The sequence below is a fragment of the Oryzias latipes genome, chromosome 19, assembly GCF_002234675.1.
Source record: "Oryzias latipes chromosome 19, ASM223467v1".
In the NCBI taxonomy this organism is placed as follows: Eukaryota; Metazoa; Chordata; class Actinopteri; order Beloniformes; family Adrianichthyidae; genus Oryzias; species Oryzias latipes.
In genome coordinates this window covers 353266-381049 of record NC_019877.2, presented here as the reverse complement: position 1 = coordinate 381049, position 27784 = coordinate 353266, and the positions used below count along the sequence as shown (strand labels likewise).

The following is a 27784-nucleotide window of genomic DNA, read 5'->3' as shown; positions in this document are numbered from 1 at the left end:
AATATGACAACCCTGAACAAAAACTCTCACAACAACTGCACACATGATGCTTCTGTGCACAAACTTCAGAAAGACTCGACTATCATCACTGACAGAAGCTCACGCACGTTTGGTTCAGCAGCACCTGAAGGTAAACGCCAAGGAGGCTTTACAAGACAAACACCACGACCTGCTGGTTTCCATGGTAACCGCTTCAACAGATGCTGCTGGGCTGAGAACGACTTCCATTCTCCAACAGTTTCATAAATGAAGGGCTGCATCTGCCTCCATCTCCTTCCTGACGTCTTTTCCCAGCATTCCTTTCTTTTCATATTTTCACCCCCCCTCTTTGATGTGTTTTGTAAATATGAGGTTTTCCTGAACCCACAGAGGAAACTGTTGGACTCCTCGTCTGCTACGGCGTGGATCAGCTTCCTGTTCTCCTTCAGGCCCCGCGGATCCGGCTGCTGCGGCTGGAGGCTCGGCGCAGACGCACGGCATTGTGGGTCTTTAAAGTGTTGATGTGCAGCGAGGCACGAAGATGCAGGAGAAAGAGACTCCTCTTCCTCATCCCTGCACGTGCTCAGACATCACATCTCAGGGAGCATTACATAACAAACACCTCCCATGAAGATGGGGGGGGGGGGGTGTCACAGTTTATAATCATATTTCAGTGTTTTTTTTGTTTTGCTTTTCCTCCACCTTTACATCCTCCTCTTCCTCCACCCTTCCTATAATCAGTTCCTCTTTCCTTCTTTTGTCTTCTTTTCTTTGGTTGATTATTTTTCCTCTTTTCTTTTCTTTTGTTTCTTCTTCTCTTCTCTTCATCGTGGATTTCTCTTTCTGCTCATTCCTGCATTTCTTTTTCTTGAACAACCGTGATCTTCACTATCTTGAGTTTTTTCTATTCCTTCCTCGTGTTTTTGTCTTTTCTATCTTCGGCTATGGAGGAATCCTGAGCCGGTGGTTCGTGTTCAGAGTTCAGAGGTCAGAGTTCAGAGTTCAGAGGTCAGAGGAGGCGTTCAGTGGAAACCTGCAGCTGAGAATAGCAGAAGTGACCTCCTCTATTGCTTTTCCTCCTCTGCAGAGCCTCCTGAAGATCTGAGGAGCAGAAACTGGGAGACCGTCTGCAGAACCGCCTGCAGGACCGTCTGCAGAACCGCCTGCAGGACCGTCTGCAGAACCATCAGCAGGACCGTCTGCAGAACAGTCTGCAGGACCATCAGCAGGACCGTCTGCAGAACAGTCTGCAGGACCGTCTGCAGAACCGCCTGCAGGACCGTCTGCAGAACCGCCTGCAGGACCGTCTGCAGAACCATCAGCAGGACCGTCTGCAGAACCGCCTGCAGAACCATCAGCAGGACCGTCTGCAGGACCGTCTGCAGAGACACTCGAGGAGAAGAAAGAATCAAAGAAGTTGATCAGATCTGAGGAGCTGAGCTCCGACCTCCTTAACGTCCGCTGTGATTATGCGGATCACAGCCGGCGGATGTGCTCTAAAGTGCCCCCCCTGCTGTGTGCTGGTTCTGGAGAGCGGTTGCCATGGAGACGCCTGTAGTACATCAGGCCTCCTCGCCTCTGAGTGGCTGCGTGTGAAAGAGATTTCTCCTGGAGAACATTGTGTTTTTGAAGTCATTTTCACCAGAAGTCCGCCGGAGGTTTTACCAAGAAAAAACAGTAAGTGACCTTCAAACCAACGAGGCGGCGGCAGAAAGAGAACATCAACGCTTCTGCAGAAGGTCACGTTAGGACTCAACATCTCCATTATCCGAGCTTGAAGGGCCAGACCTTTGCTGAGGAGATTCCCCCCATCCGAAGCAGAAAAAAATCCCTCATGGATTCAGCAGGTGATGCTGAAAACCAGAGACGAGTCGGTTCTACCAGAGAAACGCCATGGAAGATGACCAGCAAATGCAGAGGCGTGTCTCTGCCAGAGGAGCATCCGTGTTTCCTTCCATGGAAAGGAGAAAAACCAGAAAAACACAACCTCCTGGGCTGAAGTCCAGAGGAGCTGCAGAAAAGAGACAGACGGACCTGAACTGTGGAGGGACCGGTGTTTACTGGCCCTCACACCGATGCTCTGCTGGTCTGAGATCTGAGATCTGAGCCCCAAAAGGTGCTCCTCCCGTCCAGCAGGTGGCAGTCTATCCTTTCTTCAACAACATTTTTTTGCATTGCAGTTAAGTTGTGGTTTTTATGTTGAAACATCATCTGATCAACACCAGAGTTGTCTGCATAGATAGGGGGGGGGGTTGCTGCAGACAAACTGGCGTCCGGACATCAGTAGCCGGAAGCGGAAACTCGCTGCTCCGTTCCGACCTTCAGACTTCCAGACTATGATGTCCGGGCGCCATCTTGTTTCTGTCTTCTCATCTGGACCTCCTCTTCCTCACTTCACTGAGGTTGAAGGCCGAACAATGACAGCAGACAAACCGACCGGACTCTGGGCCCAAACCAACCCGGGTCGGTTTCTCTGCCATCTGCCAAACAGAGCAGTATGCTCTTACTGTGAAAGAGCTGCCTCTGCTGGAGCATCTTCCTGTTTAAACAGAATTTTCTCTCCATGGGGGGGCTGAAGAGGATCAGAGGGAACTTCTTGGGTTTGACTCACTTTGGTTTCCTGTTGGTCAGAACTGGACCAGCCGCACAGATTTTCTATTCATTTCCCTTAAAATAGGCAGAGATTTCAAAATGATGAAAACTTCAAAATATAAATGAATATGAACTTAGCTGCATGAGTGGATCTTTATATCTGTTGCTGATTTCAGAACAATTTCACTTTAAAAAGTCAAATTTCAGTATAAAAATGATCAAAAATATGAATATTTTGAATTTTTAGCTTCTCATTTATCCAAATTTTTACTAAAGAATTCTAAATAAAAGATTAGAAAAAAATCTATGAAACCCGAATAATGTTTTTAGACTTTCTTTAGTTTCTGGACGCTGCATTCCATCACATTGACGTCTTTAGTGGTTAATTTAAAAAAACTCAATGAGCTCATCAGCCTTTGATATTTTCATGACTCAGCAAAATAAATGATGAATGTTGGAAATTCTCAGATATTCTCCAAAGCGAAAGCAGCTTCACTCTTCTGGTCTTTCATCACGTTGCCACGGTAACCACATTCATTTCATGCTCCCCGGAAAAATGGAAATGTAACTTGAGCCTGAAGACGGAGACGCCGCTGCAGGTGGATGAGACGCCGCACATGACGGACCATCGGACTGCAGAGCTGAAAGCAGGCCAAGGAGCAGCGATGACATCACCGATGACATCACCGATGACATCACCCACAGACATTTCTGTGCTATGCTTTCAATCATTCATGTCCCCCTTTTATCTTTTTTTTATCTCAGTTTTAACTATTTATAAAGGCTTTGATATATTAATGGAACTCAGCAGGATTGTTTCATGCAGCCGGCCCGGTTCTGACCCGGTTCAGCTCCAAGACATCGGCGCTGAACTTCATGAAGAAAACGCTGCAAAGGTTTGAGGTGAGGTTCTCCTTAACGCAGAACCGCAGAGAACAGAGTCGTCTTCACATGGAAGGAAAGTCTGTGACCTCAGAACAGAAACTGGAGCAACCCCCCCCCAACCCCCCAGCAAAGGTACCACCAGCACCAATGGCCTGTTTCAGACCCCCCGTGTATGAGCCCATACGTGCACGTGTGCAGCACAATGGAGCCAATAGACAGAACCCTCTGATTGCTCAACATGCTCCTCAATGCAGCGGCGTGATGATGCAGCTGGTTGCTATGGTGACCATCCATCGAGCACGTGCTCATCTCTCCGCTGATGCGTGTGGCAGCGTGTGAAAGTGTGTGGAGGGTCAGCAGTGGTAAGGTCAGTCAGCGAGCATGCCACCCCCCCCTACCCCAAAAGACAACTCAGTCTGAGTCCAGTTCTGGTTTGACTGGTTGACTGGTTCTGGTTTGAACACAAAAAGAATCAAACTACTTTGCAGCAACAAACATTTAACTCAGACTCCAGTCCAGCCAGAGGCCTCAATCCTGGTAGGCCCGGACAGCTGCCTCTGTCCCAGCTGCCCCTCTGTCCCCGCTGCCCCTCTGTCCCAGCTGCCCCTCTGTCCCCGCTGCCCCTCTGTCCCCGCTGCCCCTCTGTCCCCGCTGCCCCTCTGTCCCCGCTGCCCCTCTGTCCCCGCTGCCCCTCTGTCCCAGCTGCCCCTCTGTCCCAGCTGCCCCTCTGTCCCAGCTGCCCCTCTGTCCCAGCTGCCCCTCTGTCCCCGCTGCCCCTCTGTCCCAGCTGCCCCTCTGCCCCTGCTGCCCCTCTGTCCCAGCTGCCCCTCTGTCCCCGCTGCCCCTCTGTCCCAGCTGCCCCTCTGTCCCAGCTGCCCCTCTGTCCCTGCTGCCCCTCTGTCCCAGCTGCCCCTCTGTCCCCGCTGCCCCTCTGTCCCCGCTGCCCCTCTGTCCCAGCTGCCCCTCTGTCCCCGCTGCCCCTCTGTCCCAGCTGCCCCTCTGTCCCAGCTGCCCCTCTGTCCCCGCTGCCCCTCTGTCCCAGCTGCCCCTCTGTCCCAGGACCAGCTCAGACGATGAAGCAGTGGTCCGGGGGTTCTCTGGCAGAGCCGTGCTCCTTTAATGTCAAGCAGGAAATGTTTTTCCTGCTGCTAATCACAGAGAAAATGTCTGTGAGACGGTTTTATTCTGAGAACAAACAGTTTTTTCTAAAACTGACGAGTAAAGAAATTGTTCATGAGAACGTAGCAGGTAGAATCTATTAGAACTAAATCGTGGCCCTCTTCCAGCTCCAGATGTTTATTATGCATCCTGATGACAACTTTCCCACAGTAATGGCAGCACAGTCCCATCATGCTTTGCAGTGACATGTTTCTCATGGAGGGTTAGGATTCATTTCATAGAAGATGCATTAACTAACTTTCAAAATTGCAGGACCGTAACCATGACGACACAAACAACAGGATCTGACGGCGTCCAAAAGCAGTTTGGTGAAAGTGACGGTTCAGATCCATCCAGCCGTCTGGTACTGATCCAGATTCCAGCTCAGACCAGGAAAACAAAGACGCTCACGGGTCTGTTGGTCTGACACATCAGAAAGACACAACTACGATCTTCTTTTACTCTGCTTCTCATTCACAACAATTTGTAGAGAACAAATGTTTAGATAAACATAATCAGAAACACAAAATGATCAACGTACTGAAGTGCTGCTTCCACAGCGGCAGCAGAATCATCATCCTCATCATCATCATCAGCAGCAGCAAACATTTAAGCTTTCATGACATTTCTAGAGGCTCATTTTCATAAAGTTGGATCCGTCTGAGATCTTCTGCTTTTGTCCTTCAGACGATGTGATGTTGACAGTGAACCTGGTGTTTGTGTAGCGTTGTGTGTTTGATCAAACACACGTTGTTGAGTTTCCTCTAAACACACACGACGTCACATGTAGAAACACCTCAAATTCATCAAATGACAGAAAGAAAATCTGAGTTTTTTTCTGCTTCAGTCCAGAATCCGAACCAGCAGCTGCTTTACCCCCCCCCCCCCCCCCCACAGCTCTGTGGTGTGTTTAACTAACAACACAATCATCAGACCAAACAGGACTTCCATGGGGGGGGGGGGCTCGTGCAGCAGAAATCTGAACAGCAGACCGGTGTCACACTCCACCATCCATCCCATCAGGAGGAGGCGGACATAAACTTGCTCAAGGGCACCACAGCAGCAGCAGGGGCAGACCTGCAGGCTGAAGGAGGCGTTCAGGGGAGCCTCAGCATGTGGTAAATCCCAGCTCCAGCAGTCGTCTGGAAGGTTTGATCCAAATTCCTAACAGCTTTTCTGGAGAATCACTAAAGTTCTAAACGTCCATCAAACGGTTTCAGGCTTATTCAGTACTCGAGTACTTTATTCATCTGTTTCTTAGTTACTCCTCCCACATCCCAGGACTACTTTGTACTCGAGTATTTTTTCTTTGAAGCAGTTTTGGCGGCTGCTTTCTCTCCTGAACATCAAATCCGGTTTGGTTTCTTTCACTTTCTGTCTGCAGCTGAGGCATCGCCGTCACTGAGGACGACATGTTCCTCTGGGATTACCACAGGAATCCCAGTTCCTTCAGCGCTCACAGCGTCTGAATCTTGAACCTCGTGAACAAAGGCGGGGAAGCAGAAGGAAGGCGAGATCTCAGATGGTCGCTGGAATCCCATAATCCAACATCTCACCCGCTCTTCAGTTACACCACAACCCAAACTCTGCCTCCTCACTGCTTGTCGTTTCCATGGAAACGGCCCCTTCTAACTCATAGAACGTTTAATTTCACTCAGAATCCCGAGAAGCCTCTGTTCCCCCAACTCCCACCATCAACCTCATCAGCTGTGGTCCAGCGTCTGCACTGCAGGAGACCCGCCCTCTAGTTTTTCTGAACGCTCCCCCGGGTCAGTGAAGGCATCTCAGAGACAACTGATGGAGGCTCGTTATGTTCTGATTACTGATCCCGGTTCTATCGACCCGAACGCTGCAGAACTCCAGGTTCTTTTCAATGGTAAAATGATTGATTCTGGTTCTGGTTCTGGTTCTTTGGAGCTTTTGTTTTTGTATCCTTCACTGAAAACCTGAAAACGTTGATTTTACTTCAGATATTTGCATCAATTTTAAAAAACTTTTTTATGGTAAAAATAAAATACTAACTTTCATGAGGACATAATTCATGTAGAAGATGAAAAATATATTTGAAAGTTTTTGCTTAATAATCAACATCAGAAAAACACGATTAAAACAACAATGAGATGTTTCAGGAAATTGCCCTTAGAATTTCTGTTTGATTTCTTTCTTTTCAACATTTGGTGTTAATGTTCCTGCTACGTTTCTGTGTCTGAGCGAACACAGAAACTGGCTGAAGCTCCTCCCACCATGGCGAGCAACATCAGGGGTTCACTCTCAGGTCTTATCTATATTTCAACTGAAACGCCAGATCTGAATTATCATGGAGCTATTAAATGAATCAATCTGGACCTGCACCCCCATCCGGTTTGTACAGGCGGGGCGCAGGTGTCCGGCCCTTCCCAGCTGACTCAGAACTGGTGCGGATCAGAGGAATCCCGCAAAACAAGGCACAGCGAGGGGGCGTGGTGCTGACCGTGGTGCTGACCATGGAGATTACTACAGAGCTGACCTTCGTGCTTATCACAGAGCTGACCTTGGTGCTGACCACAGAGCTGACCATGGTGCTGACCACAGAGCTGACCTTGGTGCTGACCACAGAGCTGACCTTGGTGCTGACCATGCTGCTGACCACAGAGCTGACCATGGTGCTGACCATGGTGTTGACCACAGAGTCTACCTTGGTGCTGACCACAGTGCTGACCACAGAGCTGACCTTGGTGCTGACCACAGAGCTGACCTTGGTGCTGACCACAGAGCTGACCTTGGTGCTGACCATGGTGCTGACCACAGAGCTGACCTTGGTGCTGACCATGGTGCTGACCACAGAGCTGACCATGGTGCTGACCACAGAGCTGACCTTGGTGCTGACCATGGTGCTGACCATGGTGCTGACCACAGAGCTGACCATGGTGCTGACCTTGGTGCTGACCTTGGTGCTGACCATGGTGTTGACCACAGAGTTGACCTTGGTGCTGACCACAGTGCTGACCACAGAGCTGACCTTGGTGCTGACCACAGAGCTGACCTTGGTGCTGACCACAGAGCTGACCATGGTGCTGACCACAGTGCTGACCTTGGTGTTGACCACAGAGTTGACCTTGGTGCTGACCACAGTGCTGACCACAGAGCTGACCATGGTGTTGACCACAGAACTGACCTTGGTGCTGACCTTGGTGCTGACCACAGAGCTGACCTTGGTGCTGACCACAGAGCTGACCTTGGTGCTGAAGTGATGGGATTTCTGCTGATGCTGCACACCGGCTGCATGCGCTGCGTTCAAGAAGGCGTGACGAGCGTGCATTCAGCTGGTTCACACCGGACCAGCGTCAGACAAACGCAAAAATATATTTTGAAAGCAAAAAAAAGTTTTTCAAAGCAAATATTAAATATTTTCATTTGCAACTTAAAAGGTTTTGTGCGCAAAGTGGTGACAAATTTTACTTCATAGAACATTGGACAGACAATAAGCGCGGACCCCCAGATGTTTATCTTAGGGACCGTCAATTAATGAACAAGTGCATGATAAGGCGAAGATTTTAGATCAACTTTAGACTAAAGGCTTTGTAAAAAGAAATTAATTAAAATAAAACATTTCCCCATGTTGTGTTGAAACAATCTTATAATTTTGCAATCATACATGACGGACAGCTTGCAGATAGCTTGGCTCATCTTCCTCATCCTCAGGTCTCAATCTTTGTCACAATACTGACAAAGATGACAGCAGCAATCTCTGGCAAACATCTGGAGGATGTAAAAACACAAAAGTCGTTCTGATTTCATGGTTTTCTTCAGTCAAATATCACTCTTGACCAATGGGATGCATTTGGACCTTTTGGGTCACATGGTTCAGTAGCTGATGAAAAAAACTGGACAGAATTCATATGCAAACCTCTAAAATTTTAAAATTCGTATAAAATATTCTGCATCTCTGATTACATAACGAAGTGGTGTGTCTGGTGTTGCTATGTCGGCGCCATAATTCGGAATATATTTGGTCACATGGTTTGGGAGCTATAGAAGGAGATACCAGAATATTAAATTCAATCCATTTTTCTTATAAAAATAAATCAGATCTTTTGAACACAACTTGAGGAAATGTTTCATGGTGTTTTTATTTATATTTTATTACACTTTTTACACCACAAAGGGTCCTTCGTCTCCGCATTTGACCCATCCCCTTGGTGGAGGCGGTAGCGTTAAGGGTCTTGCCTAAGGATTCCCACTGGGTGATGTTAATTGCTCGCTATTGATATAGTAATTGCCCCCAGCTCATTCCCCTCCGGGAATCGAACCCTGGTTTCCTGCATGATAGCTTCCCACCTTACCAACCGAGCTAAGAGACATAGCTGTGGTTGTCTGGCAGGGATCCGGTCTGTACACCCCCAGCTGAATGTGAATGGCTGAGACCGCCCAGAGGCGTTCTTGACGCGCCCGGCGTGTACGCGCCTTGGGAAGTGCGGGCACGCGTTCAGAGCCGCGTGAACTGCATCATTCTCCACCAAATATTTGGAACAGCTTGAAGTGCCGTCGGCAGAAACACGCATCAGCATGGATCTAGAAAGACTGACATGTCACGCGTGGAAAAGGCCTTTTGATTTTCAGTTTAGGATCTTTTTTATGTCTTAAATGTATTTTTATTGGTAACATGTTTGTATTTTTGGGATTTCTTCTGCGTGTGGATCAAGCGTTTCGCTCTTGAGGTCCATCGGCAGAAGAAAAGGTTTCTGGACCAAAAGCGACAGTCAGAGTTCAGCTCCACAGATCATCTGCAGGTGGAGGTTCCAGAATGAGCTCTAAGGGGGCGGAGCTTCATCACGCTGATGTTTCCGCCGCAGGTCTGAGAAACCAGAGGAGAAGCTGCAGTTTGGACTTCCGGTGTGTCTGATCCTCCATCAGTGATGGACGTTTGGATCAGAAACATCTGGAAGGAACCGGAATGTGAAACCATGACGAAACTCCCACAATCCTCCTCTTTATATGTACCTGCCCCCCTCCCCCTTTCACCCCCATACCCTAACTCAGACTGAGGTCTTCTCCAGATCAGCTGAGCGCGCTCAAGTGAGTTTTTGTGCGGTTTTTTTTTGGGGGGGGGGTTTGAGGCACGCGCGGGACGGGGGCTCACCTGGGCTGAAATGGGAGCTGAGGGCGAAGCCGGGGCTGAACAGAACCGAGGCCATGGTGACCAGCGGAACCAGCATCTTCACGTCTGGTGCCGCAGAACCGAGAGGCGCGCGAACCGGGAGAGTCTTGACAGGTGCAGCCTCAACCCCCCCGCCGGAACCGGGGCCGCATGACGCTTCGATCCATCAGTCCGGTTCAGATGCTGACCGTTACCGCGGACCGGAGCTCCCGGTCTGCAGGAGATGATGAAGATGATGAAGAGGAGGCGGAGAACACCCCCGTTCCAGCGGTGGTCAGGGTCCGGCTCGGTTCCTCTGTGGTCGGGTTCTGGTCCCGTCTTCCGGTACCGGTGGTGCGGAGTGGCACCTGAAAAAAAGAGACGTGCGGGGGGGCTCAGCCGAGCGGGGGCGCCGCCGGAGCTGTCCGCGGTGCTGACGGGAAGAGCGCCATCTTGGTCCGTAATGCGCATCAGCGGAGTTTCTGGAGCATTTTTGCGCCGTTTCTGCGGGTGGGGGCCGGAGAGGGAGGACGGGCTTCTTCACAACAGAGATGCGGGGGGGGGGGGGGGGGGGGGGGGGCACTATTTTTGCAGTCAAAGGAGGAGGAGGAGGCTGGAGCCTGCAGCCTCCTCTGGCTCTGAGACATGTGAGGAGCTGTGATGTAACACAGATGACTGCCCCCCCCCCCCCCCCCACCCAAAATCCTACTGTTCAACCATGCTGTATGCCCCCCCACACACACACACATCTATGTCTCCTCCCATCAGGCTGCAGAAACCAACTTTTCCTTGCTTCGGTCTCCTCATGTTCCTGACAGAAAGAGAGCTGCTGAAAGAACGGAGGAGGTGAAGAAGCAGAGAGGAGGTGATGAAGCTGGGAGCAGAGCCACTCCTCCAGCTCTTCCATCACTTTTGATGCTCCATCATGTTTTATTGAAACACTCAGAGAGCGCTGAGGCCGTGCCGGGAATACAAAAAAATTATTTATGAAGCTCAGTTCAAACTGTTCCTTTCCATAAGAACGATCTGGAGATCATCAGATCTTCAAATGATCAGATGATCTTCAGATGATCAGCCCCATCCAAAGCCTGAAAACACAAACCCCTTAGAAACATTCCTTCCTGACGGCTCCTATTAGAGGCACCAACACTGAAACCAAACGCAGAAAACGCCTCTGTGGTTCCAACCGTGACCTCTGACCAGCCAAGGAACCAAAAATGGACCATTAATCTGCTGTTGATTCGGAAGGAATCAACATTTCTTCTTCATTTTTCTTTTTCCAAACCAGTCATGGCGTTCCGCAGGGTTCTATGCTCGGCCCACTTCTTTGAACTAAATGAGCTAAATGACCCAGAAGAGCAGAAAGACTTTGGATTTCACTACAAACAAACCAGATTATCGCCGCAGATCCTTTGGTTGCTGAACCGGGTTTAGAACCCGTTCAAACTGAAGAACTTTCGTTTTTATTTAGCTCAGAGATTTAAAAAGTTACAAACTTTTGTCCATTTTTCCAGAACGAGTGAATGTTTGTTTGAATGTGAAGCAGAAAATAAACAGAATTAGTTTTTAGGAAGTTCAGACCTTCATGAGATCCAGAGGTTTGAGGGCAGAGGAAGCTCCTCCTGGATGGATCAGGAAGCCCCGCCCTCTTTCCTTCCATCCTCCATGTTTCAGGAAGCTGCAGTGGGTTCCACCATAGAGGCGTCTGCAGGAGAACGTTTGTCTGAGGTGAAGGTTCTCCTCCCTGTTCTGCTCCATCCCATCCTTTCAGAGAGCTTCACGAGTGCGTTGGCCGTTTCCCCGGAAACAGAGTAAAGATTCAGCAGAACCAGGAAATGATGTGGAGCTGGAGATGAAAGCCTCGGTTCTTCTGTGGCTCCAGCTCAGAGGTGAGAAGCTCCTGGGTTCTGCTTCAAAGATGTTCTTCGTTCAGACAGACTCCAAAACAAAAGGAAATGAAGGAACTTCCCTAAAAGTTATTTAAAAACTGGACCTGAAGCTTCAAGCTCCTCCTCTTTTTCAGATCAACAGGAGCTGAAGGTGGAGAACGTGGATCCATGAACTGGGAGAACGTCCCTCTGCTGGTGGAACCAGGATTTACTCCACGCATGTGGAGCTGGAGCAGATGCAGACGCTGCTGTTTGCAGACTGATGACCCCCATCTGTTCATTCAGGGATCCTCCTGAAGCCCCGCCCCCTCCCTGTGGGACTCGTTATGCGTGTTCATGTTTGCTGAGAGTCTCTGCGGTTCCTCACAGAGGAAGAACCGCTGCAGGTTCTTCAGGAAAAACTGTTTCTATTCTATCCAACTTTTTTCACTTTCAAACAATAAAATGTTTTTAGATTGTAAACATTTGTTTTTTTCAGGCTCCGCCCCCCTGCTCTACAGCTGAACTCGGCCTCTTCTTGACCTTTGTAGTGACCCTTGTGATGTGTTCGCTGGCAGCTGGGAACTTTGTCCTTCAAACTAAACTTGTCATTTTTTCAAATATTGATATATTTTGATTTTGTCAAACGACCTGCAGCTTCTGCTTCATTTTGAGATCAGATGTGACTGAAAGTTTCCATCAGAAGCGTCGTGTGTTTAGGTTCTGGTGTTCGGACCTTCATTCCTGCTCCAGAACAGACTTTAAATCAAAGATCTTCATCATCCGTCTCCTCTTCTGCTGCCGTTCTCCGGATCTCTGAGGAGTCGAGGATCTCATCCGTCCTGTTTTAGGGTGTTCTTTGTTCATTCTCTCAATGACACCATGTTGACTTGGACACGACTGTCGAAAAGACGAGTTGGTTGCCAGGGTGTCAGGTTACCATGGTAACCATCCATCATAAGTGGCAGGGTTAGTCATCCTGCTGATCCCGGAGCCGCAGGCCGTGTCGGATCTTCACACGTTTTCTCAGACGCTGACCTTAAGATCATCAGAACCTGGGGGTCAGAGTCTGGAACCGGCCTCCTGATGATGCCGGACGGGATCGAACCGCGTTCCAGTCCAGACCAGAGTCTTTTAGCAGAAAACCTTTTGGCTTCACAGGGATTTTGTTATATTCCATGTAAGTTGTGTTTCTTTGTTTTTTGACCCATTTGAGTTCCCTGGTGTGAATAAATCACCTCTCCCACAGGATGCACCGAGGGCGGGGGTTCGGAGCGCCCCCTGCTGGGCTGAACTGGAAACAAACCGTAAAGGGAAAAAAAATGATAAAGGTGAAAGTTAAGGAAAACGAGTCGAGCGCGTCAGGTTTGATGGTTTTGTTGTTTGACACATTTCACTGAAAGTCTGTATTATTTCCTCTGTTAATGTTTTTACATTTAAAGTGAGAAACGACTGTTGTTGCAGAAATTCTTCATTCGGTTGTCAAAGGTTTTTACTAAATCTCTTTAGTTCAACCTGTGCGCCTCCTTTAAACTGTCTGTTAAATCATAAAGTCCTAATTTGTGAATTTTCTAAAAATATTTTTTATTTAACTGATTTTTAATCTTTGATCTTTTTTTGCTTTCAGAATAAAAAGAAGACTCTTCAGTGAGTGAATGAAACCTGAATTTAAACTAAATATTAGAACGTGAAACATTTTCCCACAAATTTCTGAAAGAAAACCAAATTTACTTTCAGCCATTTTTATGTTTCTAGAATTTTCTGGGAAAAAAGTGACATATTTTTGATTGCAGATTTAAATTCTCTGCATTTTGGGACTAAATAAGTTAGTGTTGATGAAACGACTAAAAGAAGAACAGGAACATTTTTAAAGATCAAAATGACTATTTTCTTTAAAAAAAACGATGTCAAATCCTCATTTTAGATCAAAGTCTCCAGACAAATTAAAATAAGGACTACAAAAGTCTTAAAGACTACAAAACCCAGAAATGACGTTTTGCAGCCTCACTCTTTGGTTCTGACTCGGTTCTGAGGTTTTCTTGCAGATCTGTCAGGTGTCATGAAGGGATTTAAAGAACTTCAGCAAGAAACACAGGAAGACCCAAAAGAACATGTGGGTCAGAACCAGAACCATGTCCACAAACATGAAGGTCATTTACCACAGCAGGTCTGATCAGAAAAGTTCTGTTCTGGCCTGTAAATCCACAGCAATAATCCAGAACCTCAGACGGTCCGGCTCCAGAACCTCCGGTTGTTTTGAACACTCGGTTCTTCGGTGCAGTTCTGACTATGTTCTTCATGTCAAACAGGAAGTCGTTGTTTGATGTTCAGCTATAAACCTTTAGCAGCAAAGTCGTCCGCAGTCCAAGACCGACCCGGTTAGCTTTTCCCGTCCCTCTCAGTCCTCACCTGCAGAAGTTCTCCAGGCGGTTTGAAGGAGCTGCAGGTTCCTCTGGAGGAGCCGGAGTTGCATCTTCTTCTCCAGATGGTTCCACTCCCAAGTCGTTCATGTCATCAGAGCTGTGATCTGAGCTTCAGCCTGTTTCCATGGCGACCTGCTGACTCCAGACTCACCATGAGGATGGAGCCCCTCCATCCAGGAATCCTCAGCGCCGCCTGGAGAGCTGTTGTTCTGAGAGCACGCCGGCGCTCCGACAGGTCACTTCCAGACGAGGGTTTGAGCTCAGGTCTCTAAAGAACAGAGATGCTGCAGAAGAACCCGGTGGTCCAAATAAACAAGTTCCTCTGGTGAAAAGAATTAAGGTAGAAAGCATGTGGAGATCTGCCCAGAGACTGGGTTTAGAAAAAACTGCATCTACAGGAAAACAGCGCTCCCCCTGGTGGTAGAGTTAGGAGCTACACCCACATTTCCTGCTAAGATTTGATATGTTTCATAATCTGGATCCTTCACCGAGCAGAAAACTTTACTCAGAATTTATGAAAATATTTTTCTTTCGTTTTGTTAATAAAAAAATATTTTTCTTGATTTAAGCTGCAGCTTCACTTCAGCTAAAACAGTCAGAACTCTGGAATCAGCCAGAAGAAAATTATATTTCAGATTCATTTCAACTACAAAGTAATGCACGTAAATAATACTTTGGCATTTCTCATACTGGACTTGGCCATACTCAGTTACTGAATGTGCATGAAAGTAACATGAATACATCTTAGTGCACGTGTACAGTGGGACAGCGTCCCGTCACGGTCAGGTTTGAGAGCCGGATCCAAAACTCAAAGTAAAGTCTGGATTTTGGGAAGCAGCGGTTTGGGTTCCGGCTTCGGTAAACCGGACAGTTATTGCTCCGTTCAGACCATCGGAACGTTTTCAGACTTCATTCTGAACCTAAACGAGGTTCTTTTGAGAACAGAAACTGGTTTTATGTCAGTCGTCTTCAGATGTGATTCAGTCGATCCTTGATAATAAAACTACAGTTCAAGGCGGACTCAAAGTCCCAGAAGGCCGCTGGGTGGTGTCATCATCCGGGTTCAGCCCAGGTGGAAGCGCACGTGTCGGTTCAAACTGCCCTGCTGCGTGAACTCCTGCCCGCAGACGCCGCAGCCGAAGGGTTTCTCCCCCGTGTGCACCGTTATGTGCGAGTTCAGGTGAGTTTTGCGTGTGAAGCGTTTGCCGCAGAAGTCGCAGCTGTACGGCTTCTCGCCGGTGTGGACGGCCATGTGCGTCGCCAGGTGCGTCTTCCGGTTGAACCTCTTGCCGCAGACCTCGCAGCCGAAGGGCTTCTCCTCGGCGTGGACCGTCATGTGAGTCCGCAGGTGCGTCTTGCGTTTGTAGCTTTTGCCGCAGACGTCGCAGCCGTACGGTTTCTCCCCCGTGTGGACGGTCATGTGCGCGCGCAGGCTGGTCTTACGGTTGAACCTCTTGCCGCAGACGTCGCAGCCGAAAGGCCGCTCCCCCTTGTGGACGATCATGTGCGTCTTCAGGTTGTTCTGGTGCCGCGCCCTCTTGCCGCAGATGTCGCAGACGAAGGGCTTCTCTCCGGTGTGGATGCGCATGTGCGTCTTCAGGTTGTGCTGGTGCTTGAAGCGTTTGCCGCACACCTCGCAGCCGAACGGCTCCTCCCCCGTGTGGATGCGCATGTGGATCTTCAGGTTGTGCTCGTGTTTGAAGCTTTTGCCGCAGCTCTGGCAGCCGAAGGGTTTCTCCTCGGAGTGGACCCTCATGTGGGACCTCAGGCTGAAGTGGTCCCTGAAGGTTTTCCCGCAGTCGTCGCAGGCGAACTTCTTCTTGCCGGTGTGGACTCTGGACTGCGGCTCGGCGCTCGGCCGCAGCTCGGGCCGTTTGGCGTTGAGCGCACAGCCGGCCGGGCTTTTCTCGGTGTTGCGCCGCATGTGTCTCTTCAGGGACTGTTTGTACAGAAACTGTTTTCCGCACTCAGAGCAGCTGAACGGCTTCGGCGCCGATGGAATGTTCAGGCCGCTCTCGGGCGGCAGGCAGACGCCGCTGTCGTCTTCACCTGCAGGTCGAGCGTCTGCCATCTGTCTGTGCCATTCACCTTCATCGCTGTCTTCATCTTCCTCGCTGGCTTCAGTCGGAGTGGAGTCCGTGGGGGTGTTTGTGCTCAAACGGCTCGGGTTCCTCACCAGCTCCAGCTTCCCAAAGTCTCCTCCATCGCACTCGGTTTTTATCCACTTCATGGAGCTGCCGGCTGCAGGCTCCGCCTCCCTGCAGACCGCACCTCTACTTTGAGGAAAATGGGAGGTGTGGGGCTCCTCCTCCTCCTCCTCACTCTTCACTGTGACGACGGTGAAGGGGAGGCGGCTGTAGTCGAGCGGTCCGTGCAGCGGCTCTGCCGGTGGGCTGGTCCATGGTTCCTCCTCTTCCTCCTCCTCTTCCTCCTCCACCTTGATGTGGAGCGGCTCCGGGAACTGCTGCCCCACACTGGAGGTCCAGGGAACCTCCTCCTTGATCTTCACTTGATGGACATCTGCGGGAAACAGAACGTCCCGATGAGTCATCGGAAGTCACAAACATTAAGGCTTAAAAAAACTCCAACGAAAACATAAATCTGTTTTTTTATGAGAAAAATAAACATTAAAATCGCTCCATTTATAGACAAATAAAAGACGATTTAATGAAATCCCGAATCAAAGCTTTGTGTTTGTTTAGAAGGACGATGCCGAAGACGTTCAAGAGGAATGTGAAGATCAGCTGTTTGAAGAAACTTCCAGAAAAATAAGTTTTTAGATTCAAAATAAGAAAAAAATAAATCATACAGACATTTTTTCAGAATGTAAATCAGAGGCTTTGGAAAAAAGATACAAATAAAAGTTTACCACAGGGCTCCGAGTTCGGTCCCATACTTTCACCTCCATTTTTCCACAAAGTTCTGCTTTTACGCTGATGATCCTCGGATATCAAACAATGATTTATGAATGTCTGAGTGATCTGAAGTCTGGACTGACAGGAAGCGGTACAGTCCGGTACGCCGTGGCGGCTGGAAGGAGATCAGCCATGTGGCCGGTCTTTTTTTTTTTTTTAAACTTGTTCTGTCTAACAGCTGAGCAAACAGATTAGAGCTGAAGGCTTTTTGTGTTGGACAGGTTTTACTATCACAAAAAGAGGTTATATAGCTTGGAGAAACTAGAGTGTAGCTTTGTATAAACCCCTTTTTGTCGTATTATTTTTTTTTTATTTGTTACATTTAGTGTGTGTGGGGAGGGAGAGGGGAAGAATGTGAGGGGAGGGTGGAAGAGAGTAAAAGGAAGAAAGGTGAAAAGGTGGGGGATACAAGCACTGATTTGAATAAGTTATTATTTTAAGCTGTAACAATTATACCAGATCTGCTGGAAAGACGAATGTTACATCAAAGGTGAAAATCTGACACTAAGATGAGCGAAAAAAAATCTGTCCATCAATACACTGTAGGTAAGGAGGAGGGATGAAGCAGACAGGGAGCAGTGTGGCAGTGTGCACGTGCACGTGGGGGTGGAGATACATGCATGCTGCCGACGTGAACCGTGTGTTCATAAAGGGAGCCAGATCCTACCCAGCCAGACCAGCCAGACCAGGAAAGGGGAGGAGAGCCCCCCAGGCCAGAAGCCCCCCCAGCATCCGGACCCAGGCAGCCCGGGAGGGGAGGAGGAGGGGACCGCCCACCCCACCAGCCAGGCACAGAGAGGCACAAGCGAACCCAGTGTCCGGCCCCCAGGCCACAAGACAGGAGCGCTTAGCCGTACAAGGCGGCAGCCATGGGGGCCACTGGGCGCCGGACACCGAGACAAAGGCCAAGGACGAAGCCAGGGCCCCCGGAACCCATGAGCCAGCCACCACCCGACCGGCGCCCCGTCTCCGCAAGCCAGCCCAGGCACGCGACCTTAGCAACCCAGGGATCGCCACACACCCAGAGCAACAGCCACCCCCCTAAAACCCTACGCACTACAACCCCCCCCTCCCCGCCATAATATCTGAGCCCCCCTCCCCAACCCTCTCAGTGCCCTCCCCTCTCTGTGATGGGGAGGGGGAAAGCCCCAGAGGGTCCCAGCGAGCCAGCCCCCAGGTCCGTCCTACCCATGCACTCACACACACATACTCACAATCATCTGGTTACCCTCCCTACCCCCGCCGCCACGCAGTAACCCCCCCCCCAGCCGGCCGACCCCCAGCGCCGTATCCCCGACCCTTCCCGCAGCCGACAGGATACCCATAAGCCCGGCCGCCCTGAGAGGACCAGGCGGGTGAAGACCGGCCGCCCCCCCCCCCCCCCCCCCCCCCGACCCCACCCATGTATGGAGGTGTGGGAGTGCTGTGTGTGTGCTGCAGGTAAAATAGGAGGTCACCAGTGTGGGGGGCTCCACTCCGGGGTCCCTCTGTGAGTGGTGTGTATTTGCTGTGTGTGTGCTGCTAGCATGCAGTGTGTGTGTCTACAGAGGAAGTTAAAATTGTGGGGGGGGGGCAGCGAAAGGTGAGCATGGATGTTTCACCGTGCCCCCCTCCACCAGACCCTCTCCACAAGGCCCTAGATCAGGGGTCACCAACCTTTTTGAGACCGAGGGCTATTTCATGGGCAGTAAGTGGTATAAAGGGCGCCACTAAAAACTTCCTCAAAAATGACACTCACATAAGTTAGCGGACAATCATATCTGTCTGTTTATTTTGAACACCCCCACCACCAGCCAAACAGCATTAACCTCAATTCTGCTCACAGCTCCCTCACTTATGGTGAGCGATTTAACACACCAAGATTCCCCACTTCCCATGAGTCTTAGAAGCTGAAGGCGCGGCTAACCCCCAGATCACCACAATATATTGATTTGCTATATGAGCAGTGCTATTTTTGGAGCATTCCCGTTAAATGATATTTAGCCTTCCAATCATTTTTTTACATTCTGGCTTTAACTGAGACAGTGATCTTTGTGTCTTTTGTGGAAATGATGTAGAAACTGTGGAACATCTTTTCTTTGAATGTTTGCATGTAAAAAAGTTTTGGTCTTCTTTTCATAATTGGCTTAAAGCCAAAAATATCATCATTAACCCTTTAAATTGGAATATAATTAAAATTTGATTACAATTAATTGACAAAAATCTGGACTTTCTGATTAATGTACTGATTGTAATTTCAAAGCATTTTATTCATACTTGTAAATTCTTAAAGGTAAAACCTCACATTAATGGATGACTCAACCGTCTCAACCTAATCTCTAAATCTTTATATTACATGAATCATAAGAACGCCCAGACATTGTGTAATTTATTTGATCTATTTAAACTTTTGTAATAGACCCTTACTTTATTATATTTTAAGTTATATTTGTTTTTTTTTGTCTACCTTTATCTCAGAATTGATATTGTTGTCATTGATAGACATGCCGTGGTTGTTTGTTGAATACAGTGATCCCTCGCTATAACACGGTTTACTTTTCACGGTTTCGCTACTTCACGGATTTGGATTGTGCATTGTGTTCTGCATTCTGATTGGCTAAAAAGTCACTCAGCGAGTAGCTCAAGAATGGGACCCTTTGATGAGCCGTTCATTACAGTTCTCCAACATAATCGATGGGGGCATGTCGGTGTATAAGGATCTTATAGCAAAGAAGAAAAAAGAGCGACAACAACTGCCTATCACTATGTTCCTCTCCCGAACAAACACACCTGCAGCTGCACCGCGGGCTTCAAAAGGAAAAAACGCTGCAGAGGATGCAGCGGCTCAGTATGAAGAGCAGTGAAAAAGAAGACCGGAGTCACTATCTGTCCCACTGTACTTTTTTATTTTTTTCATAACCATTTTAAATTTTCTTCCGTTTAATCCACTCGGGTTGCGGTGGGCGGGGCTAATCTCCGCAATTTAAAGCCTTCTGTTCTTATCGATGATTGAAATTATTATTTGACAGCACTCTACAGAAGTTATTTGTTGAAAAAACGTTTCTAAAGTACTTTTATTTGTTAAAAAAACAATTGATTTAGCCTGTTAAATGGTTTGTTCTTTCTTTTCAATGTATAATAGTGTATTTCATTGTATAATAATTGTAAAAAAAATAAAGGTTTCTACTTCATGGGTTTTGCTTATCACGGGTTCTATTTGGAACGTAACCCCTGCGATAATCAAGGGATCACTGTATTTGCTTCAATTAAAAAAAATAATAATTTGGGTGCATTCCCTGCGGGCGCCACAAGGGGTGCTCGCGGGCGCACAGGGTTGGTGACCCCTGCCCTAGATGAATCAGAGTGTCTAATATGCAAGTAAAAAGCGGGGAGGAGGGCGGGTGCCAACGAGAACCCAGAGAGGGGCATCCCCAGTGAGCCCCGTGGTGGCCGGTCTTTTGAGTTACTTAAGTTCAGATCAGGTCCTTTTCTTCATTTATTAAGGTTTTTAGTACAATAACTGATTAAAGTATTTTTCAATAAAGCCCCGTCTTCATATTTTATTAACAGTCAAGATTTAATCTCAGATTGGCAGGTGCTGACTCTCAGCTGGAAACAGTCACAATTTGAGGAGACGAGGAGAAACATCTCATCTGCAAAGAGCAAATTTAGAGATTCAGTCACCAAACTCCTCCATCTGAGAAGTTCTATCCACAAACTGACAGCTGTAAAAGTCACCAGGAGGCAAACCAGACTCGTCAGGTAAGGAACTTACATCCAGAACGAGTCCAGAACAACTCTAGAGAGACTCTAGAGCACATGTGTCAAACTCAAGGCCCGGGGGCCAAATGTGGCCCTCCATGTCCTTTCATGTGGCCCGCGAGAGCATAAAAGCTTTTAAGTAATAATAAAAAATTGGTGTGTATTTATTCATATCTAGGGGGAATCAGACTTGAAGTATCGGATTGGGCAACTATACATTAGAACTTAAACACTGTCCATATAACCTAACCTGACAGAATCAAATGTAAAAGGATTTATGCTAGAATAACAAGCAAACACATGTTTCTATGTAACAGTAACTGTCACTTTAAAAAGTTATAACAAATAGACAAATGAGTAATTTAACATTAAGGAGTAGTTACATTTATTTTCATTACATTTAGTTACATGTATAAGTTATATCTGGCCCTTTGAGGACAGACACTATGCTGATGTGGCCCTCGGTTAAAATGAGTTTGACACCCCTGCTCTAGAGTGACTCCAGAACAACTTTAGAGAGACTCCAGAGCAAGTCCAGAACTAGTCCAGAACAGGTACATAGGAAACTTTAGAACGAGTCCAGAGCAACTGCAAAACGGATCCAGAACGAGTCCAGAGAGAGTCCAGAACGAGTCCAGAGCGACTCCAGAGCGACTCCAGAACGAGTCCAGAGCGACTCCAGAACAAGTCCAGAGAGACTCCAAAACGAGTCCAGAGAGACTCCAAAACGAGTCCAGAGAGACTCCAAAACGAGTCCAGAGAGACTCCAAAACGAGTCCAGAGAGACTCCAAAACGAGTCCAGAGAGACTCCAAAACGAGTCCAGAGAGACTCCAAAACGAGTCCAGAGAGACTCCAGAACGAGTCCAGAGAGACACCAAAACGAGTCCAGAGAGACTCCAGAACGAGTCCAGAGAGACTCCAGAACGAGTCCAGAGAGACTCCAAAACGAGTCCAGAGCGACTCCAAAACGAGTCCAGAGAGACTCCAAAACGAGTCCAGAGCGACTCCAAAACGAGTCCAGAGAGACACCAGAACGAGTCCAGAGAGACACCAGAACGAGTCCAGAGCAACTCCAAAACGAGTCCAGAGAGACTCCAAAACGAGTCCAGAGAGACTCCAGAACGAGTCCAGAGAGACTCCAAAACGAGTCCAGAGCAACTTCAAAACGAGTCCAGAGAGACTCCAAAACGAGTCCAGAGAGACTCCAGAACGAGTCCAGAGAGACTCCAAAACGAGTCCAGAGTGAATCCAGGACAACTCTAGAGCGACTCCAGACTGACTCCAGAACAAGTCCAGTGCGACTTCAGAAAGAGTCCAGAATGACTCCAGAAAAAGTCCAGAGCGACCCTAGAGCAACTCCAGAACTAGGGTCGGCAGTGGCACAGGTGGAAGAGCAATGGCCGAAGGGTCGGCAGTTCGATCCCCGCTCCCCCCCAACCAGCCGTCGTGTCTGTGGGCAAAACATTTCCCCCTCCCAGTCTCCAGTGTGGCTCCACTGGTGTGTGAATGTGCATGAATGATCCTGGTGATGGTCAGAGGGGCCGTAGGCGCAAACGGGCAGGCACGCCTCTGTTAGTCTGCCCCAGGGCAGCTGTGGCTACAACAGTAGCTTATATCACCAAGTATGAATGAGGAGTGAATGAATAATGGACACACTTTAAGCGCTTTGAGCAACAAGAAAAAGCGCAGATGAATCTAATCCATTATTATTATTATTAGAATTAGTCCATGAGCATCCACTCATTCACAGACATTTCACTTTGAAATGAAACAAAACCTTGGTACTGACGAGCAGGTGGGTCTATCAGTGACGTCATTTATGATTGACAGAAACCTGAATCAGATGAATAATCTGAACCTGTCATCCTAATCTGTGTTGAAATCTCCTTTATCTCTGTTTACATTTCAGTGGAATAGAGCGGAACTCCAGCAGGCCGAAAACCTGCAGATTTCACACCTGTTCTCCTCCCACCTGCATAAGGACAGGTGTGCACGCGGCTTTCCACGCGCCCTCAGATCCACTCGGGTCTTTCCGCCAGCAGAAACGAAGTTAACTCGGTTCGGAGAAGCGGCAGCTCTGGCCGCTACAAGCTAACAGTTAGCGGGGTTTTCGGCGGAGAAACTCCGAACTAACGGCGGCGGCGGCGGCATCTCACCGGCGGGTCCTGCTGCACCGGCGCTCTGCGGCGGGTTCACGCCGGGGCGCGGAGCCCCCCGCTGCTCCCGTAGGGCCAGACTCTCGGCGCCACGCCGCCGCGGGAACTCCACTTCGTTCATGGCGCGCGGCCTCGTCTTCTCCCAGGCGGGTCAGGCCGAACCGATCCCCGCTGACCGCCGAGCTGCGCAGCCGAGGGCGGTCCCGTCACACCGGGTCCATGGCTGAAGTGCAGGAGCTGGATACGCCGACAGGCCCCCGGACTTTCTTTGTACTGACGTCCGCTGCACTTTTGATCAGGCATCTGAGCGAACACCCCGTTTATGGTCGCCATAGCAACCGTCGTTTATTCCCCCTAAAAGTTGAGCAGAAAGCCCGAATTTAGTGAAAAATAAATAAATACATGAATAATTATTTATTTTTGGATTAATAATATATATATTTTTTTTTACAAAAGCGAAAAAGTATTTTTGAAATAAATGTAAAAAGACTAAAAAACTTTCACATTTATTTCTTTTAGCCAAACATTTCAAGTGTTTTGGGGTCTGAATCATAATTTCAAATAAAGTTTAGTTGATCTGAAGATGATGTCATTTTGTCATGAAGATGGAATACTTGTCCAGTGACTGATTGAAAGATTCTTTGGACCCACCAGAACCAGAACCACCAGCTCATATTTGGGGTCAAAGGTCAAGAGTCTCGATATTTGCAATTTTCAGGAATAAATGAATAAAAATCTCAGTTGTATGGCAAATATCTACAGAATTATGACTGAACTGTTTACTTTTATTGAAAAGTTGAAGCTTCTCCAGAACTTTTCATTTCCGCCTGCAGATTCAGGACGACGTATGCTGCACATCTGCTCACACATGCACTAGTGATCCACCAGGAGGCGGAGCTTCTGGGTGTTTCCCTGCAGTCCATGCATACATGACAGCTGTCCCTGAATCCCTGCAGCCGCACAGAACTGGTGAAGAAAACTTGTTTTATCAAAAAGATCAAACCACGGTGCTACTCGGTTTTGTCTGACGAACTTAGGTTTCAAGGGGGCAACAACATGGAGTGTACTCCTGAGGGCTTGTAAGGCATCATTAACAAAGTGGTCATTTATACTAGGACTGATACTATGGGAGCTGGTCTCAGAGTATTTTCTCAGAATATCACTAAGTACTGGCTGAACTGTGTGTTTAAACTCAGACACAGAACGGTCAGTTAAGGTTCTTCTAAGCTGTTTCTTATTCACTGGGACAGAAGGATGTTCCAGTGTAAACTGGAAGGTAATCATAAAGTGATCAAAAATGATGGGGTTAAGAGGAAGGACACTCAGCTGGCTGATCTCTATCCCATGGGTTAGAACAAGGTCCAGGGTGTGCTTATGACAGTGAGTGGGTTCATTCACACTTTGGGTGAAACCAACATCATCTAATAAAGCTGCAAAAGCCTTTCCTAGGCAGTCACTGGGGTCATCAACATGAATATTAAAATCCCCTAATATTATAGTTTGATCAGAATCTAAGACAATAGTCGATAGGAAGTCGGAAAACTCAGTTAAAAATTCTGAATATGGGCCGGGGGGGCGATAAATAATTATGAGTAAAACAGGTTTTGGAGTTTTCCTGTTTGGGTGACTTAAAGACAATATGATGTTTTCAAATGAATTCTAAGCATTTTTAACTTTAGGGCTGAGAAGTAAGCTAGACTGTGATATTACTGCCAAACCACCTCCTTTTCCTGAAATCCTGGATTTCTGATAGTTAGCATAAGTGGGGGGGGTTGCTTCATTCAATCTAACATAGTCATCCTGATGGAGCCAAGTTTCTGTTAAGGCTAAAAGACTGAGGTTTTTATCAGTAATTAACTCATTGACTAAGAGGGACTTGGAGGAAATGGATCGAATGTTTAATAAACCGCATTTAATGACATCATAATTCTGCTTGTGAGAACTGCTGTCTGTCACTTTAAGGTTTCTATGACGCGCTCCTTTCATTTGTCTTTCAGCACATAAGCTAAAGCTAGGACCTGCTTGACTTTCCCTGCATGGGTTTTGCACCGGCACTAACCCTAAGGGAGGCTCAGAGGAGCGTTTTACACTGCTGCTCTGCGCCCGGGTCTCGTCTCTGGATTGTCAGGTTAACAGACTAAGGCTAGCAGAAATGTTTCTAGAAAGAAGAGCGGCACCGTCCCGGGTGGGATGGACGCCGTCTCTCCGCATGAGACCGGGCTTCCCCCAAAACGCACTCCAGTTATCCACAAAACCAACGCCGTTTTCTGGGCACCATCTAGAAAAGCCATGATGATGATGAAATGACGATTTATCGTATTTCGGGCAGATACTCGCTGCAGTGTTTTACAGGTAAATACTCTAGGGCGGTTCAGTTAATTAACTCACCTGCTCAGCGTCCTATTTAAGCCAGGTGCGGAGTTGTTCATTCTTTCTTACCTTCAGCGCTCATTCTTCGCCCCACCCTCCTCCCCGGCTTCCACCTGTGGGCTCCGTAAAGGGGGGTTTTGTTACCCGAAAAGTTTTATGGAAATTTTATGGAATTTTATGGAAGTTTTATGGAATTGAACGGAGCCTTATGCCAAACGAAAATATGTGAATGCCAACTTAAAGAATGTGGAAAAATGTCAAATAAATATTTCTTACTGCAAGAGTTGTCTGACTGAAATGATGAAAAGCGGCTGTACATTTCATCACTGACTAAGTTCGGCAGGGGGCCAGAGAAAATTACAGTGTCGGACATCGTCTTAGCCAGTTTACACACCGAAGTTACGTTTAACTTAACCACCTCTGACTGTCTCCGTCGGGCATCATTACCGCCTGCGTGAATCACGACTCGACGGAACCTGGACTTACTCTGAGCTAACATCCTAAGGTTCCCCTCGATGTCACCAACTCTGGCCCCACGGATAACACCTGACTGTAGCCGCTGGGAGCTCCACGTTTCTAACTTCAGAAGAGCCGATAACCAGAGTTGAGTGTTCAGCGGGTGTGTCGCAGAGGGGGGAGAACCTATTACTAACGTGGAGTCTCGGGTGCTCTAAGATTTTGCGTTTAGCACTATGTTTCCTCCCAACCGGTACAAACCCCTGACTGTCTCCCGGCTGTTGGGAGGGCGCTGGGGTGCTAGCTAAGTTAGCCCTGGTAGCGCGGCCCGCGCTACGAGTAACGATCTGGCTAGCCGGCTTAGCTTCCACTGCGCGGAGCCGCGCCTCTAACTGCTCCAGCCTGGCCTCCAAGTCTAACACAAGACTACACTTAACACACCTACCCCTATCTTCACTAAAGGAGGCAGGATCATCACTAAACATATGGCACATGGGGCAGGAGAGAGGAGGAGAGGCGGAAGGAGTGGTGGTGGCCATGCTAGGTTTTAAGCTAAGGCTAGCGGTGTTTAGGTAAAGAGAAGTGGTTTATTTAGCAAAATGAGAAAGTGAACAGCAAGCGGTTTAACAGTAGTGTATTCGCTAATAAAAGGTACTAGATGTGAATATTAACCCAGATAACCCTTAGAGTAAGCAATAGTAGTAAGGCTAATGCCAAACAAGAGGACAGCAGTCACACAGCTAGCACTGGAAAAGCTCACCCGGAAATGACGTCACAGGAAACCGATGATGATTGGAAAGGAGAAAGGAAGCAGAGATCACATCACTCCTGTGTTAGTTTCGCTCCATTGGCTCCCAGTTGATTCCAGAATCAAGTTCAAGATCCTCCTGTTAACCTATAAGGCCTTACATGGAATGGCCCCGTCCTATATTAAGGACCTCATAGTCCCTTACCAACCAATCAGAACACTTCGCTCGCAAAATGCAGGACTGCTTGTGGTTCCTAGAATTAGTAAAAGTACGGTTGGAGGTAGAGCGTTTAGCCACCAAGCCCCTGTCTTATGGAATAAACTCCCAGCTCATGTAAGAGAGGCCGATTCAGTTTCTACATTCAAAGCTAGACTGAAAACATTCCTCTGTGGACAGGCTTATTGTCAGACTAGTTAGTATTCAGAGATTATTTAACTTAATGTTAATTTGTTTAAATTAAACTTAATAATAACTATTTCTTTTAAAAGGCTGCTAGAAGTTGAAGCTGGGGTAACTATGGTGCACTGGGGTTCTGTCCTCTTTTCTTTACTACTTCTACCCTTCCTCTCCTCTATTCTTGATCATAATTTACCATTTAGTTCTCCATGCCTCTGTTTGGTGCAGTGCGATTCATGTATTGTCCCTCTTTTCCTCTCCCCTCCTGGAGAGTGGGAGTGCTTCCAGACTCCAGTTGGCTCATCCGTGCTCCTGTTCCTGACCGAGTACCTCGTCTTTGCTCCTGCTCCTACACCTGGCTGTGGTTCCTGTCTCCGGCTCGACTCTGGCTCGTCTCTGCTCTGTACCTGACCGAGTACCTCGTCTCTGCTCCTGCTCCTACACCTGGCTGTGGTTCCTGTCTCCGGCTCGACTCGCGCCTTTGACTGTCCCGATAACCACGGCTGGATGAAGCTCGTCTGCTGGACTTTTATATATGTAGTTGTAGATTTAGATAAGTTAATTCTTCTCTAAGATTTCTGGTAAATCGCCTGTCCGTCCTGGGGGAGGATCCCTCCTTCATGTGGGCACCCCTGAGGTTTCTTCGTTTTTTCCGGAATCCGGTTTTTTTGGGAGTTTTTCCTTACCGCGAAGGGGGGTCTAAGGGCAGGGATGCCAGTATAGCTTAGTCAGTTTGTTAGTTCATTTTAGTATTTTTCTATTGAACTCTTTGTATTCGTGATCCTTTTGATTTCATGTTTTACTTCGAAGCCCATCGAGACGACTGTTGTTGTGATTTTGGGCTGTACAAATAAAATTGAATTGAATTGAAAATTGAATTGAAAAAGTATAAACTAAAACTAAACTACATTTGACCAGAGTTACTGCAGAATGTACAGATGAGTTAAAGCGACGCCTTAAGGATGGAAATTCTGCAGA

The 27784-nt window shown here is 47.9% G+C and overlaps 2 protein-coding genes across 2 annotated transcripts in view; both read right to left on the bottom strand.

Annotated features, from left to right (window-relative positions):
- LOC101156962 (serine/threonine-protein kinase LMTK1) overlaps window positions 1-10212 on the bottom strand; it is a 32940-nt gene extending 22728 nt beyond the window's left edge. Inside the window, exon 1 of the mRNA XM_011473462.3 lies at window positions 9734-10212. Coding sequence (XP_011471764.1) covers window positions 9734-9809 — 76 coding nt within the window. The 5' untranslated portion in view covers window positions 9810-10212. The remainder of the gene's footprint in view (window positions 1-9733) is intronic.
- A 4418-nt stretch (window positions 10213-14630) lies between these two features.
- LOC101175064 (gastrula zinc finger protein XlCGF57.1-like) lies at window positions 14631-23219 on the bottom strand. The gene is made up of 2 exons (XM_023949307.1): window positions 22836-23219; window positions 14631-16541 (listed from the first exon to the last, which is right to left on the bottom strand). The coding sequence occupies exons 1-2, from the start codon at window positions 22954-22956 to the stop codon at window positions 15085-15087; spliced, it is 1578 nt and encodes a 525-aa protein (XP_023805075.1). The 5' UTR covers window positions 22957-23219; the 3' UTR covers window positions 14631-15084.
- Window positions 23220-27784: the final 4565 nt, after the last annotated feature.

Coding starts and splice junctions, on each gene's coding strand:
- LOC101175064 (XM_023949307.1), bottom strand. CDS start 22,956: ATGAACGAAGTGGAGTTCCCGCGGCGGCGTGGCGCCGAGAGTCTGGCC. Junction 16,542..22,835: donor CGGTGCAGCAGGACCCGCCG/GTGAGATGCCGC, acceptor TGTTTCCCGCAG/ATGTCCATCAAGTGAAGATC.